The sequence below is a fragment of the Vidua chalybeata genome, chromosome 11 (genome assembly GCF_026979565.1).
Source record: "Vidua chalybeata isolate OUT-0048 chromosome 11, bVidCha1 merged haplotype, whole genome shotgun sequence".
NCBI lineage: Eukaryota > Metazoa > Chordata > Aves > Passeriformes > Viduidae > Vidua > Vidua chalybeata.
In genome coordinates, this window is record NC_071540.1 from 3,123,951 (window position 1) to 3,143,064 (window position 19,114).

A 19,114-nucleotide genomic window follows, 5' to 3' on the forward strand; every position below is an offset into this window, starting at 1 on the left:
GGTGGGGCACAGAGCCCCCCAGCCCTCAGCCCCGCGGGCGGTGGGGCACAGAGCCCCTCAGCCCCGCGGGCGGTGGGGCACACAGTCCCTCAGCCCTCAGCCCCGCGGGCGGTGGGGCACAGAGCCCCTCAGCCCCCAGCCCCGCGGGCGGTGGGGCACACAGCCCCTCAGCCCCGCGGGCGGTGGGGCACACAGCCCCTCAGCCCTCAGCCCCGCGGGCGGTGGGGCACACAGCCCCTCAGCCCCGCGGGTGCAAAGGAGCCGGTGCAGGATCTTTTCACAAGTGTCAAACAACGTGGGAAGAGAGAGCGGAGAAACTAACGTGAAAAGTACGGAAAAACAGCCAATCTTGGGCATCTTGGTTTTAACTCTGGCACTACGGATGACAAGCAATAAAATGCTTGTTCTTTACGTTATCGCACCACCTCAGCTAACAGAGCCCAAGGGGAGGCGGTCGCCTCGGAGCCCGCGCGGGGCCGGCTCTGTCAGGGGGCCCGGGCACGGCGCCAGGCTGGCTCGTGGCGCCGGGCAGGTCCCGGTGCCCGACACGCCGCATGTCCGAGCGCAGCGCCCGGCGCTGAGCCCACGCGGAGCCAGAGCACGGCGCTGGGCTCGGCCGTCCCCGCGGCTCCCTGGGGACCCGCCCGCAGGTGCCGAGCGCGGCCGCGCCCCGCGTGACGCGCGGCCCTTGAGCACCGCCGCCCCTCAGGGGTCCCGCGGGGCGGCGCATGCGCGCGGGGCAGAGCAGCGCGCGGGCAGCGATGGCCGGCCGGGAGCAGCGCGCACCCGGCGGCCCCGAGCGGGTGGCGCTGAAGAAGGAGATCGGGCTGGTGAGCGCCTGTGCCATCATCATCGGTAAGCGCGCCGCTGGCAGCCCTGACGCTCGGGGCGGGGGCTCGGGACCGGCCGGCGAGGGGACAGGCGGCGGTCTGGCGATGCGCGGCTCCGCGGGCAGGTGTGCGGCACCGGCGCGAGGACAGCGCGCTGCTGCGCGGTGCGGCTCGGCCCGCGGCGAGCTGGGCGGCGAGGGGCTGTGACACGCGGTCTGTGCTGAGGTGCCAGTTGGAGTAAGCCCCCTCTGCCCAGTCGTTCAGCTGAACGCCAGATCGTGAGGTTTCCTAAAGTCTTTTCCCGATGCCCGGTGAGGTGCTGAGGCTCCTGCGGCGCTCACTTATCAGGCTAGAGCAGATTGATTCGTTTGTCTGGGATCGGGGCTCTCCGGAGTGCGGGTGGCAGCGTGGCTTTCGGAGTGCACTCGCGGGGTGTCCCGGGGGCCGCAGTGGCTGCAGCGCCAGCTGGCAGCGGTGCTGTCCCGCAGCAGCCATGGCTGGCACAGCGGTCACCAGCGGGGCCGAGCCTGCTGCTCCCCTCAGAGTCAAACTGGGAAACTGGGGCACGGTGTGCTCAGCACTGTCCCTCGGTGTGCTCCGTCACGGCGGCCTTGGCGCTGGAGATGTGGGGGCAAGCGTGGGGAAGGGAGATTTGCCCCGGTGAATAAGAGCAGCCTGTACTAACCCAGTCAGCCTCAAAACCCCGTAGGAAGACCCAGCCGTTCCTGTCACCAAGACCTGGGGACAAGACTCGAAGTGACAGTAGTGTCAAGGTCCGTGGCAGCACAGCAGGATCTGCCACATCCATGGGAATACACTGTTCAGTAGCAGAATTGGCTGGGACACCCCGATGTGTCTCTGTGATTGATGTCACCAAGCTTGAGGAAGAGGAGTAAACTGCGTGCTTCCTATAGGTGATCATAATGCCCTACTGCAATTTTATGCTCTTCGTTATGTATGCCTTTATGTCCAGTGTGGTCTTGCAAAAAAAATTAAAGAATTCAATGCCATTGGACAGGATCATTGTGAGCAAGGCTGTTAGATGAAAGGAAAACATTTCAGTCTGTTCCCATAGTGAAACACTAAAACCTGTACCTGCAGTTTTTGGGGAGATGTGTTCTTCATATCCAAAGGTACCTTTATTTTGAATCCCTCAGCATATTTAAGGGGAAAATCTCGGTTCTGGATCTCAGTGGAGCACAGATGACCTCGTGTTAGAGTGAAGAATTGAGTGCTGCACATTGCTGTGGGAAAGGCACTTCCAGGGTTAGGTATTCCCTGAGTTGCTGTTGGCCATAGGGAAGATTTATGGCATCTCTATCATTTGTTAGGTATTACAGAATGGTACCTTGAGACTGATACCTTTCTCTCCCAGTCAACCTTTCATCAACCTTATTTGCAATATCCTGCAAGCAGAATTCATATATGTCATGCCTGTCCAAAATAAATCTTGTGAAATAGCCTCTCATCTAATCAGGGACATTTGAGCAGGGAAAAGCACTGACATTTATGATAAAGTGTAGTACTCTCAAGTGGTCTAAGTGTTAGAGAAGGTTATCTGCTTTGCCACATAAAGCCTACAATTTCTTCTGCAAATTTCCCCATATTTTCATAGAAGACATTTGAAACACAACCATAGGATCCTATTTTTAGTTTGATTCGTTTGTGTGCAGATGCATGAAATTATGTCACATATCAAAGTCTTCTGTAACAAAGTGGTAGGAAAATAGGAAAAATAGGAAAAAGTAGGAATATAGTCTAGCTTTGTAGGTGTCACTGCATAAAACACGACAGCCTCAAATCAGAGGACACCAGAAATTACATCAGACTGGCTTGCAAGCCATTGCTGGAGTTAACTAAATGAAATCTTATTTAAGATTCCTTTATAAAAAAAAATAAAGTAGTTGATCCAAGTTGATATTAGGCAACCAGTTAACTCACAAATTTTCTGTTTGATAGATTTTAACATAGGCGAAAAATTTATTTCCAAGTGATTCAGTAGCATGGAAAAAGTAGATGCAGTCAGTGTGTCAGAGCCTGTGGAACAGACCAAAGGACAGACCAGGACTTTTATGTCAGCCATTATATTGGATTTCCTGGTTTTGAGTGGAGGAGGGAAACCCATTTCAAGGGTTTAGACATCAGTTCTGATGCATCCCACGGCGCAGTCATACTGAGAACATACTTGAGAACACCAGGAAAACCAGAAATCACGTTTGAAAAAACCTCTTCTTGCTCTGTGTGGACATAAGGATTACTCTTTATTATTTTTCTTTAAATGTTCTTGCAGGTACAGAAAATGTATGAGCATATTTGATGCTGTGATCTGCCAGCATTACACAAAGTGTTCTGGTTTAGCTGACTGTTCTACAATTCTAATCAGCTGCAGGATGGATATAGAGAATTATAATCTTATAGTAATTAAGAAGAGGAAACATGAGGCAGTATTTGAAAAATACTGTAAAATATGAGTTTATAAATGCGTGATTAATAAGTTTGTGGTTGCCTTCTATACACTAACTCTGCTTCTTTAAATTAAGGTATTATATGAATTGCAGAGCTGGGGAGTCAGATTGTGCTGGGGAGCACTCAGAAAGCAACGACAAGGAGTGAAAGAGAAGGCTTGGGGCTGGGAGCACCTTTGTCACCCTTGCACTGTATTTGAGAGTGTTCCACTGATGGCAGGATGTAGTCTGTAGAATTTGCAGTCTCTTAGTACTCCATCAGAGTTGCAACCAAGAGAATAAAAACAACCTCTCTGGGTACATCACATCATCCAGGCTAAACGTGCCATGTCAGAGCTAAGGAGGGGCTCAGCCTGCCCTGTGGATATGGCGCACATCCTGGTTCAGGGAGCAGGGAGGGCACAGACAGCCTGTATCCTGCCAGTTGTCCTGAACCTCCCATACCCTGTGCTAATTCCCTGGAAAACAGGTCTTCCTTTTCAATCTTCTTGATGTATTTTGAATTGTAGGGCCATTTTCTTACTACTTTTGCAACAGAGGTATTCATCAAAACAATAAATTGCTATGCTGTCTTAATACACTCACAAAACTCATCCTTTCAAATTTTTATCCTCCTCTTATAGAGGTTTGAAAGGTTTTGCCATAAGAAATACCATTCATCTAACAAAAAACTATGCAGAAAAAAACCCATAACAAACGACAACAAATTAGGAATATGTCTTTCCTATATCCACCCCACAGAACAGTCTCCCGATTTCTTCCAGCAGCCTAGCTTTTGTACAACAGAAGTCTATCTTTCACTACTTCATTTATATTTTTAACTTGTTTACAAACAAGCCTGACTAGAAAAGAAGGCTGTTTCCAAAGTTTATTTCACACTGAGGCAGAAGACAGCTCTTCTGAGTATCCTGATGTGAATACAGGTACTAAATACAAAACCCTTTAAATAGAGACTGGTAGCTAATGACTGTAAAACTGAAGAGTGTTTAGTAGTAGTAGCAAATCTTTCTAGCAATTCATCTCTGTCACAGAAAGAGCACTTTTGGAAAGTGCCTGAGAATGCTGTAGAAGCACCCAAACTGCTCTGTCTCAGACGTGGTTACGTACAGTGAAAACAAATCTCTCATGGGCTCCAGACATTAATAATCTAATGCACTCACATGCACTGCAAATCAAGCTTGCCAATACTTAGATGAAGTGATACAGCTTAAAAAGTAGTGACATACATGTGTTACTATCTCCTAGGTAATGACTTAAAGATAGTATATCATTGTTTGAAATCCACACTAGATTTTATTTAGCAGACACAGAAATCAATGCTGTATTTAATTGAACAGTTATTTCATGCACATGCACATAGCTGGCTTTACATTTGTAGAACTGTGTATGTAATTAAGATTATTGCACGTGTATTTGTATTAAATTACAAGTCCTCTGGTGCCCAGCTGGTCCAGGGGAAAACCCTCGGGCGGCCGGTCCGCGGGGAGGAGGTGGTGGGACCCGGATAGCTCCACCGTAAGGACGAGAGGGCTCCGGAGCTGCTGTATTCCTAGAGGCTTTATTTCAGGAGCGTCGCAGGAACAGGAGGGAAAAACGGGGGGCACGAACTCTCCAGAAGGGAGCGAACTCCGAGAGCCCCGAGGGCAGGCGGGGCTGGTATTAAGGGCAAGGGAGTGGGAGTGGTTAGGGTACAGAACAACCAACGGGCAACGGGTAAAGGGGGGAGACAGAGTGGGGTGACATACAGAGAACCAATCGGGGTACAGAGGAGGAGTGGTATTCTAACAGGAGCCAATGGGGGTAACAGAATAACTGAACTTTCTGGAACTGGGGAGAGTACCAAGCATTGATGGACAGCTCTTCTGGGGCAGAGGGCAGCAGTTGATTGGCAACCTTTTCTAGACTGTTGCTGCTTCCCAAGGAAGAGCAGGAACCCCTCCCTGTATTTTCTTAGAGCACAGGCTTCTTAGCTATACAGTGCCTTCCTTGGAGTCTTGCCTGTGTGGATAAAAAGCTACGTAACAAGTTCCATGACTTGATGTACACACATTTCTACCACATTCCACTGTTCTTTAGAAAATACAAGAACTAGAAAGTGCAGGCTGATGAATGTCTTATACCAGTCTGGTTCTTGGGTCTGAACAACAAAATTCACCATTCTTACATTAGAAATGTTTATTTAACTATATACACAAATTGTATATATAACACATGTTAAAAGGGTTGTTTGACTGTTTAATACAGATCAAGTAACATTTTACAAAACAAACAGTTAAACATCTCTTAAAACCTTTATTTGTGTGGTTGTAAAACTGCATGAAAGTAGACATAGGGTCATACTAGCATTATGATGAAATCTGTTGTACACTCATGAATGATTTAATATCAGGTTATATGAGACCTACTAGAAGACTTACAAATTCAACCACAATGAAATATGTCAGCTAAAACTAAATACATCTCCTTATTTTGCTGAGCACAGGCAGTCAAGTTATCTGCATCAGCTGACTTGGCATTGCTTAAAATATACTTGTGGTACTTACTCCACTCACACACAAATTTGATGTAAGATCCCTTATAAACTGGTTCCTGATTCAGTAACAAAACGACATTCAGCTGACCAGTGAGCAGTATGTTCAGTTTTTGCTGGTTCTGGAAGTAACTTTCTGGAATTTATCTGTCCACAGTGCCCAGAGAACAGCACAAGCTTACTTCCATCCTAGCTGATGTCAGTCAGCCACCCAGTGGATGGTCTCAGCAGAATGCCTACAAGCTGAAAAGCCTCCTTCCATCAGAGATGCTTCCTTAGTCAGAGTTGTCCTAGTGTGGAGTGTAATTTCCTGCCCACACCATGGTAATCCATCAAGAGGACAACTGAGTTGCCTTGGTTGTCATTATATCTGCCTGTCATCATACTTACATACAAATAATTGCACATGCATGTACATGGAAGCTTTTATTTGCATAAATATCACTTCCAAGTGCAGCACTCCAATGTGATTTTTCCTCCTTGTCAGTAACAAAAAACAATTTGCCAGCTTTCCTGTGAGTCAATTAGCTGTCTCCTCACTGCTGTGCCTCCTGCCATTCTGACACTCCTTAAAATCCCAGATAGTCTTTGTTGGCAGAAAGCTAGGATTCAGCAAGCTGCTAGCTTAACACAGGGGAGAGAGAACATGTGGGACTGGGAATAGCCTTTATATTCCTCTTTTTCAAGTGGAAATGGATAGGTGTTAATACACGGTGCTCGCTGTATCCTCTCTGGTCATGTTTCATGTGCCACCATTGCTTAAGTGGACTGGGTTTTGGTCATTGAATCAGATCCATCTGTTAATCAAGTAACATTTCAAATCATGAGGAGATCATTACTAATCAGACCCAATGGATTTCACTGGAGTAGTACCCAAGTTACAGGACTGCAGCAGAAAGAAAGATGTATGCAAAAAAAGCAGAGAACCACCACCTACATTACTGGATGATTTTTCCTGATTTCTGTGATCCTGCCTGGAGTCACAGAAAACAGTGTTGTTGCAGCAAGAATTTTCTCCCTCTCTGAATCCGTGCAAGAGCATTTCACTTTTATAGCTAACTGAAGTTTCAGGACACACTTTTGTTTGGTGACTTGTGAGACTAATACAGATTACACTTCAGTGCTTCTCTCTCGAAAAAAATATTGTTTTTAAACACCTTAGAATGGAGTCAGCCTTCCATATCTGTTGCACACCTTGCTAACTAATATTTTGAGCATTTAGTTCTGATGTAATACACAAGTATTTACAAATGCACAACTGTTTTTTTTTTTAGGGCAATAGTTCAGGATCGAGGTCTGGATTGTAGAGAACTGTAATTCAGTACCTTGTCCTCTCTTAAATACAAATTATAGTTTAGTAAAGTCAGCAGTCGATCTTTGAGATAAATGGCACATATTGCTTATTAGCGAGAAACCACGAAGACACTTCTGAGGGACTCGAGAATGTTTTCTCCATGTAGCCCAGAGGCTTAGGCTCAGATTCAAAACTACTGAAAATTACATGTCCACGTTCCATATGCACATTTAAGCTGATAAATATCCATAATTTAGTATGGTACCCAATAGGAAAAAACGGTTCATACTACTGAGAAAGATCCGATCCTGCATTTGGAAAAAAAGAAAGCTGGAGATCACAGAATTCACAGAATCACCAGGTTGGAAGAGACCTTCCAGATCAAGTTCAACCCAACCCCAACACCTCAACTAAACCCTGGCACCCAGTGCCACATCCAGTCTTTGTTAAACACATCCAGGGATGGTGACTCCACCACCACCCTGGGCAGGCCATTCCAGAACTTTATCACCTTTTCTGTGAAAAACTTTGTCCTAATATCCAACCTGTATTTCCCTTGGCCCAGCAGTTGCCCATCCAAAATGCAAGTTACATTTATAGCATGATATTTTAAGGGTGATACCATATTCCCACGTTCTTCAAGACTGTTCCAACATACAGTTCTCCATCAGAATTGTTTGGGATAGCCTTTCACTTGAGTTTAGGGAGCTGAAAACGAGCTGCAGTTTCACTTGAAAGTAAAAATCATGGCAAAGTTAAAATTAAGGTTGGTAAAAATTCAGAGATCCTGCAGCTTCTCTGGGCTAGCAGCTTACCTCTGAGACTAAACTGACTTAATGGAGGAAGTCTAAAAAGGAGCTGTAATTAGAAATTCCTGGCAGAGGAGGAGGGGGAAAAAGAGCCCTAAAAGCCTTAACTTTATATTTTTCTTTACTGAATATTTCTGGAGAAAGAAAAGGGTTTTATTTTCCACAGATGTGCCTTTCTGCTGCAGCATGTGAAGTTCCACATGTACAATATGAAGAGAAAAAAAAAAAGCTAAATTTGTACTTTTCTGCAACAATTGCCACACAATTCTGTTTCCAAGTCATGAGCTATCAAGTATTCACTGACTGATGGTTTTGGTTTGAGTGGGTTTAGTTTGGATGAGTTTTACTAATTTTTGGGGGTTTTTACCTTCCTACCTTCTAAAAAAAGTAGAAAATTCTGATTGAGACACAGTGACTGATCACAAGGCTGAAGCAATGAGTTCTGTGCAGTGAGTGCCAGAAGTTCAGATACCCTACAACAGAAACTCCTTCCTTGACAGATGAAATAACAAAGGTAGCATCCTTTGGTAAGTGTCTCACTCCTGATCTGGCAGTACAGTGCCTGCTTTCAGCAGTGCCATAAATCTCCACTCGTGTTCCCTTTTCCTGTGCCTTGCAGCTCATTTCCTTCTAGCATAATGTAGCCTTTTCTGTTGAGAAAGTCTGCTCTGCTTTGGCAGGCTCACAACAAGTAGAAATGGTTTGGTGGAGGTTTAGCTTTTTTTTTGTTTGCAGCTTTTCATGTGCCAAACTTTTCCTTTTGAGACCCTGTTTTTTGTTGTACCGTGGGGGGAGTCTCTACTAGCTGCCACACTTTTTTGTCATCTCGATTGCAGCATGATAAAATGAGAAGGCATTTGTCAGTACTGAAGCGCCCCAAATATAAAACATCCTCACAGTGTTGTATTCTGCTGGTCCTTAAAAACCCAGAACTCTCCCAAAGAGTTCTTTAGCAGATGTTCCATGGCAAAGAGCAGGGAGCCAGCAATCCAACATTGACTGAGCATCTCAACACCCTAATTCCTTTAAAAATGCTTGTATCCTTCTCTGTATAGTGAGAAAGCATAGAGAATATGCAAGCCCTGTTGTCCTGCAGAGGAAAGAAATCTAGGATTCACATTTATTCACATCAGCCTCCACAAAATCTCTTTATGCAGTATTAGTTTATTCTCCTAATGTTTTCTTCTGGCCTTTGCAAGTCAGGAGTGAAAAGCAAGATTTGAAGAGTGATTGTCTACAAACTGTTCCCATCTTCAGGAACTTGCAGATGCTGTTTTTCTGATTGCAGGGTAATGGATAAACCAGTGTAGTGTTAGGGTGAGCTGTTTAAATTCCTGCTTCTAGACATGGTTCATCATCTCTTGCAGGCAATAGAGGCAAATTCCACTGGATCTCAGAGCAAGGAAAGTGGTGAGGGCTATACTGGTGATGTTTAAATCTGAGGAATTTCTATATAATTGAGTAATGGAATAATCCCTGAAGCTGAATTGCTCTGATTCATTTAACACTTTCTTTAGAATAGTACCAAAACTTACAGAAAACTAAAATCTTTTTGCATCTGAAAATCGAGTTGAATTCTTTTTTATCTGATCCTTAAATAATGGCATAATCACACTTCAGATGTGGGATCAAAATATCAATAGTGTAAAACATACAATTTAAAATCAGTAAAACTTTAGAAAGGTTACTTCTAACTCCAAGAAATTGGTCAGTGATCTGGATGAGTGGCAGTTTTTCTGCTGTGAAAAACAATAGCTCTTTCATCAGTTATATGAAGCTGCTTAATCTGGATCAGGCCAAACATCTTAAAATAGTATACCACAAAAATTTATGTTTGAACAATGTAAGGGCCTTATTTACATCCACAAATACCAGGAGAAATCAAGTTAAGGAAGAATCTCATTCTGTTGAATACACTGGGTCAGAGAGCTAAAATCCACAATATTAATGTGATCTGTGGCAATGAATGCCACAAGGCTGCCCATCACAAAATTTCTAATTCACATGTAGCACTGGCACATTAATTATTGTACATTAACTTTGAGTTAGAAAACCACACAGGGATGAGCAGTCAGTATAAAAAGTTGCTCTTTTACAGAGATGCATCCAGACAGTGGAAGACAAAAGCTGAGGTCTGAATATTGAAACGCCTTCTCTGTGACACAAGGAGTTTTGTGAAAGGCCATTGCACTTGTGTACACATATATGACATTATAAGCTACAGGTGTGACAAGAAAAAGCATCCTTACTTGGCTAGTCTCCCAGTTCCTCAGTGTCTTCCTTGTTTTTGCTGTTAAATTTTGTAACTATCCTGAGAGAAGGAGAAAAAGCAATTAACAGGTGCCATATATTACAGGTTTTTAATGGTATTGGGCTGTGAGATTGCTCCTGGTAGGCCCCATGTAGAAGGCTGATAAATTTAGAAGAGTGTTTCTTGCCTCCCTGCCCACCTATGCCTTGGAAAGGATCAATATGTGTTTCTCCATAAACCTGAAGATAATGACTGCCAAGGAATGAGGACTTACAGCTTTCAAGTGTGTGCTTTTATATCATAAAAATTCATCCTGATGTACAAAACACACAGGGGATCATTTTTTCTTAGGGAGTTACAAGAAAAGAATTGACAAGAATGAAAATGGGGGGTTGAGTTCCTTGTCTGGATTATTTCAAAATTCTTTAGCAGCTCTCCTGAGAGTTTAATAGGACAGGATTTACTTGTTTGTTTTAAGGGAGGTCACCTCTGACTATATTTCATTTAGATTTCCCCATGGCTTATGTTTTTCTCTGCCCAGATTTTGTCCTGTTTTGATAGCAGACTTATTCTTTGGTATCTGGGGTTTCAAACCTTGTTTTATCACTAATTTAAAACAACTCAGATAGTTCTGATGTCCTGAAAGGGATAAGAAACTGTATCAGAAATGTCATTCTAGGTCTCCATAAATACAGGTTTCTTTTTTCTGATACTTCTAAATGCAGTCTGAAAACTTGAAAAACCATACATTTTGGAAACATACATAATCAAGTCTTTTTATAAGAGTTTTTTAAATAGTAATAGCCTTAGTACAAAAGAGCAGAGAGTATCCAAGCTTGTTAAGCTTGCAAACACTGTACTTTGACTCAAGTAAATTTAAAAATAGCTGAATCAGTATTTTAAAGAATAAAGGAAAGAAGTGTTTGATTCTGGTGCTGTCCTCACATTCCTAGCCTTCAGCTTGAAAGGGATTTCCATGTGTGTGATAGAATTAAAATATTTGTAATTAAAAAAAAAAAAGCTGACAAAAAAGCTGACAAATCACATTTTTTGTACTCCTGCTAGTAGATCTTGTTGCAATTAAGCCATTTCTTATGGTAAACTCTGCCAGAAACCAGTAGGACACAATGTCTCCATGTTTTTTGGTTGTGGACAGGGCCAGTTCCCTAGCAACACAGCAAGATTTAAGGAGACTTTACAAAAGGTGCCCAATCCTGTACATATTACAAGTGCATACAGAAGGAATAGCTCTCCTTCACATGTTTGTGCTCCTGACAGAAAATTAAAGACCCTTTTCTTAACTGGTTCCCAAGTCCCTCAAATCCTACTGAAGGCAACAGGAGTGGAGGACTTCATTGCCTCATAGGCTTTAAATTAAATTAAAGCAGCTAGATGCAGAACACATTAATCCTTTATTGCCCACATACCTGAGTGAGGTTGGCAGTCAGTTGAGAATGAAACTTACTGTGTTCAGCTTGCACAGCAGAAAGCAATGCCAACAAGTGTCATCTGTTCTCATTAATTGAATTTACAGGGCCAGTCCCATCCACTCATTTTACCACAAATCCAAAAATGAACACACTTGTCATTGACCAGGGGACAGGAGCAGCATCCTGGCTGCCCTTCACAGCAGGTGGGGATCATCCTCTGTATTTCAGACAGGGAAAGGGGCACACAAAGGGCAAAAGGAGCAAATTCACTTCTAGCCACCAACTCACAGACCCTCCCTGAAGAGAGGTCTGTGAATATAGCATCTACTGAAATCCCTTTGTTTCCCTTTGAGGCCTTCCAAAATAGTCTGAGGAGCTCTTGGCTGAGATTTAGCTGCTCTGAAGCACTAGAACTGAAAAACCAAAAACCAAGGAGAAAACCTCTGTGAAGTGACATTTATAAAGAACATGCTTCAGCCATAAGTCTGATACTTTAGGAAACTAGGGAAGGAGAAAACAAGGCAGATCTCCAATGTCTTGCCAAACTAGAACAGAAGGTGTGGATTGTAACCTGGGTCCCTTACACTGGGATGGCAAGGGTGTTCAAGTCTGTGTTAACATCTGTTTTGCAGCATTAGCTAATTTAATTCTATGTTTCTGTGTACTCAAACTATTCAGTGAACAAGTTTTTCTGTTCAATGGGCAGGAGTGGCATTCTTTTGATGAATTTTTTATACAGGTGGTCAACTGCTTAGATAAACCTGTTACATAAAAACATCAGTGAGCAACATGTAACCTCATAATTCTGAAGATACTTCATTTCAAAAGATAGTTGTGATATTTGCAAATACAAGATTCATACATGCACAAGAATATTATATAGCAATGTTGCTAACTCCTGATCATATTACAACAGGTCCTTAAATTCCCAGATCAAAAATATTTAAGAACTGCAAGAAAAGCTGCCATTTCTTTTGGAAATCCAGGAATTTTTAGTTCCCTGCTGTAAAATTGTCTAAACATGTTCTTTAAAATAAATTATATATTTAAAAATAAAGTCAAGATACAAGTCAGCACTGGGTCTATACATGAGGACAGCAACACAGCATCATAAGTGGTGTCTGTCAAAGTGTATCCTGGGCTGATACATGTTTGTAAATCTCATTTAAACTCGGGTTGAACTGTTTACCAAAGTGCATTTTGAGTTAAGTGCAAGCTTTAAGTCAGGTATCATTGTGCAATAGCTGTGCACACTTCAGGAAGCATAAATACCTTTTTTTTTTTTTTTGCTTTTAAATTCCACCTCAGTTCATTATTGACCATAGCCTATCTTTGCATTCCTTGATAGAACAGAGATAAAGCCACTTAGAGATGTAAATGCTGAGATTACCATGCTAAGAGGTAAAACTAAGTACACAGAATATGCTAGCACAGACTTACAGCCAGAAGAATGTAAACTTGAGAGCTTGAATGATTTCTGTTTAAGGAGGTGTGAAATCTGCAACAACCCCAAGCTTTGCTCAGAAGTTCATGTCTTGTTTACATCTGCATCCAAAATAAGGTTGTGTAAGATCCTAGGCAGTGGCAGTTCTAAATCAGCCTTTCTTCTCAATAACATAACATGAGCTACAACACAACAGTTGATGTATTTGGATGATTTGTTAATGCCATTTTCATATAGATTTGTTTTAAATATCTATTGCCTGGAATTTCAATTCAGGAAGGCACTGTGAACATGTTAGCCTTTTACTATTCAGGGTAATATTGAAGAATAAGCTTTACCTTAAAAGTTTAGCATTCTGAAGTTCCCATTATACCCCTTCAGAAATCATGCCTGGTTTAGAGATGCTCTTAATGGATCCCAAGTTTGCAGAAGCTGTGTAAGCACAGTCAAAAATCCACCAACTAGCCTGAGTCTGAGGTCACTTTTGCAGGGCTCACCTTTGTGGGATCAGAGCAGAAGGCATAAAACCCAGTAATCTGAGAGAAAATCAGAGGCGGGAGTGGGAATTAGGTTTTGCTTTATTTGCAGTTGAGAATCAAGTTCAAGCTGTGTTTTTTTCTCCAGACCTGCTCATTCCTGTAATGCTGCCCCATAAATCCCCACACTGTCCCTTGGTGGTGCAGAGCACACATGGGTTTTTGGCAGCCGTAGCTGAGGGTTCCAAGGACACCAATACATGCAAACAAAGTTTTTCATTTGCAAGGAGGAGCATTTTTCACAGCAGAAAGCTGCAGAGGTGGGCAGGGAGTGTGGAGCAATATGGGGGTCAGAGAGATATGCCAACTTCCAGGCTGGTTTCTGCCTCTAGAGCCTAGACTTGTCTAACAAAAAGTCCTTCTGTGTGCTGTGTAACTCTCCAAATTGTATACTCATGTTTTATTTAATCTTTCTGATTTGGGCAATGACACATCCATGAGGACTGACATCTTTCAGGAATGTACAGCAAGAGGCTTTCCCACTGGAAAGCTGCTGCTGAATTTTCCAGACTGAATAATCTGTTCACCATGATCAATCACAATGAGCAAAAAGAATAGAGTTAGGGGGAGAAAAAAGGAAAAAAATCCAGCATTTTCCATAAAACGAATTATGCTTCAAAGATGGTGCAGGGTCTTTACCATTGGCGTGAGTAGGGCTGAAGAGCAACCTTCTAAAAAGCTGTGTCGGTCATATTGTCCTTGTCTGAAACACAGCATCCCCTGACACAACTGAACTCTTTAGCTGTTTTTACAGCTGACTTGGTGAGCTTTACAGCAGCATTTTGGAACTGCTTTTCTTCTTGGTAAATACCAAAAATGATTGCAGGTGTAGAGGGCCCTGTCAGAGCGCTCCCACAGATGTAGCTGTCACTTGCGGGATTTCTCAGCTGAGGGACAAACATTAAATCAGCTGAATGAGCTGACATCTGCCCCTTAAGCCACCACAGAAGGACTGATCTCCACTATCAGTTGCTTTCCTTAAAATCAGAATTTATCAGTCAGACAGTGTCTTAGAGAAGACCCCATGTCCTCCAGCATGCTTGCAGGGCAGAGCTTTACACACTGCCCATTTCTACATCAGGGGATTTAACAACACATTTCTGCCATTTGCAGGTAAAATTGCAAGTTAGTATATTGAGATCCAGAGAGCAGAGAAACCAGATGTTGGACAGGTAACAAGAGCCAAAAGAACATAAAGCTGCAGTGTTTATAGAGAGCAGTCAGTGTGCAGTGCTGCGCTTTCATACCAGGACAATCCAGGCATTATCACAGGGATCCTCCATATCCCTCTCACAACACCAAGGTAGGTTTGGCATTCAGTTTCTCTTTGGCAATTAGTAGGAGGGTTGAAGCCTTCTCTCCTTTGCTTCAAGGGTCACAGTATCTCCTTTATGTGCTGAAGTCCCACAGTCAGGGAGGAAATTTGAGCCTCTGTTCCCCATAGACCCAGGTACCACTGCCAGTGGGGATGCAGTGGGAACCACCAGAAAGGACTGCTCTGCAGCTGTCTGTGGGCTTCCCTCATCCTTACCTGGCAGCACTGCCCTGCAGTGAACCCTGCTAAGGTCCCTGATGTCAAGGAATAAGGCAAAAGAGGAAGGTGCAATATGGAGCTCAGCAAAAGTGGCAGGTTGTAATCCCCTCTGGCACAGCTGTACTGCTGCACGGGCTGCTCTGGCTGCAGCAGCATGTGGGAGCTCACAGTGGGAATATCCCACTGAAAAAGTCACCCAGTCCCCAGGAGGAGGCTTTTCCTGATGTTTCTGCGTTATCGTCGCACCGTACAGAGAAGGGCAAGGGAGGCTGAGGTTTCCTCCTCATGGTAATGAAATGCAGCCCACATACCCCAACGCTGGCAAGCGGAGAGGAGAGCAAGTCAGAAGTTAAGGAAGTAGAGAAGTCAGACCAAGTACAAGAGTCAGAACAGAGGAGCAGGAAATAAAGCAGTGGACTGTGTGCCTGAAAAGAGGAGACAGAGCCTGCAGCCTGTGAAAGGATTAGCAGAATAAAAGGAGTTTCAGTTTAGAGCAACAACAAAATCCTATCATACAGGCTTTAACTTCTTCTTTGAAATAAACACACTGTAACAGTGTTACTCAAATAAAACAGAATAAAACCATGTACTAGCAGACATCTGCCATCTTTATTATTTCACGTGCTCCTAAGAGGCCTGATCCCCAGCACCTCCTGGCCATTTATCTGCCTTAGTGCAGATCTGTGCTCTGCACACATCACCTGAATGTTTGGTCTCCAGTGGGTCAGGACTGGCACTGACTGATAGGGACAACCAGGTTTCCTTCTCAGCTGTAGGCCATGCAATTGTGGACCAAAGGACAAAAGGATTTGTAAATTCTTCTATCAAACCTAGTGTATGCCCACATACATACTCAGGAGAGCATGATGCTTGCAAGCCAGAGAACTGGATCAGAGGTTCCAGTGCTGGTTTTGGTTTTTGGAACATCCACATTTGACTCAAGTACTATAATGAGAATATCCCCACATCATATCTCTTTTAGTGAGGTCCTTATGGTACAGATGTGCCCTTCCTACAAGTAGTGAACACATGCCAGAGGAACCTCCTTTGAATGCTTTTGTATTTTGTGAATACCATGTTACCAAAAGAGAGGCTGAAAAGTTTGCTTGATTAAGTTTCTCTTGTTTAACTGCTCCTGTTGAAGAAAAGTAATTGACAAATTATCACTAATTTTACAAAAAGGTAGAAATTTTAAATCACCACATTTTTGTGGGTTTAAGCTGTTGGGTATTTGGCAGAGGTTGGATTGCTAATGGCCTGAGCATGGTCAGTCTCCTGTGGCAAGCAGCAGGCTTCAGCTGAATAGCAAAGCACTGCAGTGCCATAAGTGCATCTTGCAGGATTAGAGTACTGCATTCCTTTAAGGCTGCCTTCCACTACCAGTGGAAAGGGAATCCAAACAAACCATCATCATTAAGCAGTTTATATACCTTAAGCCAGAGTCAAATGTAGGGCTTACTACTTTTAAAGAACTATTCAAATGGCTCCAGATATATTAAAGGTCCTGTGAAGACTGAGGATAGCACAAATTTACCTTGATTGCTCTTCTCTAGATTGTGATTTTTTCATCTAATTGCAACACAGCTGCCTAACACACTCCCAAAATCACAACAATGCAGCTGGCATGCACAGGTTGTATCCAAGTGCTAGTTCTGTTTATCAGTGGTCTTTGCAATTTAATAAGTCTTATATTTTCTTAAAATAACAGATGAGAAGGCAGAGGTTGTTCTCTCTCTGGGGAAGAATACATGCCATCATCCTACAGACTGCTTGATTACTAGGGAAAACAGCAACCCAAAAATTTGGCACCCACAGTAACAGTCACTAAAATTCAGGATAAGAATGATATTCTATCCTTGCCACAGCTCTTCAGGTTCTCCAGATAACAGATATTTCCAGCCAATTTCCCACCAGGTGGGCAAGTCTGCTTTTTCCCTGTCATTCATGGAGCTGGGCGGGGCACAGCTGTGCCTTGCTGAGCAGATAATGATTTTTAATATGGAAATTTAAATTATTTACAGCTTTCCACAGTACCTCATGCAACAGCAAAATCTAACCCTAATCACTGGAACAGACTGTTGCACACCTTGTAAGGCTGCAACAGATATCATTAGTGAAGTTATGCCTGAAATATTTACTTTCCTTAACTCAGTTTTCTGTTCTGTCCACACCTTCATTGTTAGCAAATTTTGGTTCTTCAGGCCCTCATGCACTACACTTGCGTATTAGTGCTCAGAAGGTAAATTATTTTCTTTATACATCAGAAGTTAAGGGAAACACTTCTGTCAGTATTTGAAGCAGCCTGATTTTTAAAATCTTTAAAGTTGTGTGTAGTATAATCAGATTATAAATTCTTAACACAGTAAAATCCAGTTGGAATGCTAGAACAGCAGTTTATGATGGCCGGTCATGTTCTTGCTTGCTAGGAATTTTAACATAAATATTTGAAGTCAGGTTTTAAGTTTGTTTAATTTTGTTAAATGCTAATCCCTGTAGACATTAAATTATCACTGTTATTTTTACAGCCATTTTTGAGGGAGGTTTTTTGCAAGCATATTAGCAGAGCAGCCATAATTCATTTTCCACTGATACAGAAGTTCCATTTTTCTGCTTGCATATGAAGTTAAATGGTTATTATTTTAATGCCAGGCTTTATAGATCCTTTTAGTCTTTATCTGTTTTTCATTAAGAGTTTTGTGAATGCTATTTAAAAGCAAAAAACTCCAGGAAATTGCATCAAATACCTTAACTGCCACATAGCCTAAATTCACGTTTGACTAGAGGTTAAGGAAACACACTTGAAGTGTTTGACAGTTTTAATTCCATTGAGTCCCTACAGCCTAGCAATTTTTTAGCACTGTTGTCTTGATCCAGAATTTCATTTAGTCTTTGTATTTCAGTAGGGGAGGAGGGACATTTACAGTCCTTGCATTGGACACTGCACTTGTGTGGTGCAGGCAGCTCCTCTCCCGGCACTGCTGGCACGTGGCTAAGCCAGAGCTCCAGCTCAGCCAGGGCAGAGAGCAGCAAGTTCATTTACTGTGAATAAACAGAGTCATTGGGACTGTCTGTGCTGCCACAAAATTTCCAGTTTGCACCAAAATTATGAGCTGTAACTTCTTGACTGGCTTTGTAGCTGTGTCATGCCCCCAGTTCACAAACGGGCAGTGGCAGTCAAAACAGGTCACTGACATCCTCAGCTGGGAGTGTTTAACTCCTGGCAGCAAATTAACTGGCAATTAGCTGCACCAGAAGCTGCTTCATGTAGCAGATTTCTGCTACATACATACATAAATAAATATCCATGATGAGTTACCTCGTCACCATTATTGACATAATCCACCTCATATTTAATTTGGATTTAAAGTTTGCGAAGCACAGTTCCTTTTGATTAAACTTCTTTGTTGCTGTTGCCAAACAGGATTCTCAGTTCATTACAGTATTTTCTACTGAAAAAAAAGATATATTTATTTATAATTCCTAGGCAGGATGAAAAGCTTCAGCATTTATTTATAAAATAACTTTTTTAAGCAGTGACACAGACTGTCATCCTGTTGGTCTGGGCAATGTCTACTTAGATGTGGGAGTCCTGAGAGGATGGGAGAACTTTTTGATTACTATTATATTCTCAGTGAAAACTGTCTGTATCTGCTGTTGAGGCTACAATATACCAATATATCAAGAGAGAGCTGTACCCAAAATCAGGTTGGTCTCAAACATTAAGAGAAAAAAAAAATCCCATTTTCTACAGCTTGCACACATTGACATCGAATAACGGGTGCCAGACTTGCCCTTCATAGTAAATAACCCCAGACACATACTCAGACCACCTGTCACAACTGCAGCAATAAAACACCCACTCTGCAGCTGGGGATAGCATCTCTGCTGATGCTCACTACTGTGGTTGAGCTGTCTTACTGGTTCCTCTTGTGGGTCAATAACCATGGGATGCACCTCCACAGCAGCGCCGAGGGCAGCAGGACACCCAGCT

At 42.9% G+C, this 19,114-nt stretch overlaps 1 protein-coding gene across 3 annotated transcripts in view; it reads left to right on the top strand.

Annotated features, from left to right (window-relative positions):
* Positions 1 to 741: 741 nt before the first annotated feature.
* The window catches only part of SLC7A10 (solute carrier family 7 member 10), a 38,147-nt gene continuing 19,774 nt past the window's right edge, over positions 742 to 19,114 (top strand). For 2 of the 3 annotated variants that reach the window (XM_053952641.1, XM_053952642.1), the window contains exon 1: positions 742 to 855. In XM_053952641.1, coding sequence (XP_053808616.1) covers positions 762 to 855 — 94 coding nt within the window. In that variant the 5' untranslated portion in view covers positions 742 to 761. Of the gene's footprint in view, positions 856 to 14,778; positions 14,893 to 19,114 lie in introns of those variants that run through there. The other variant, XM_053952643.1, reaches the window with a different exon arrangement.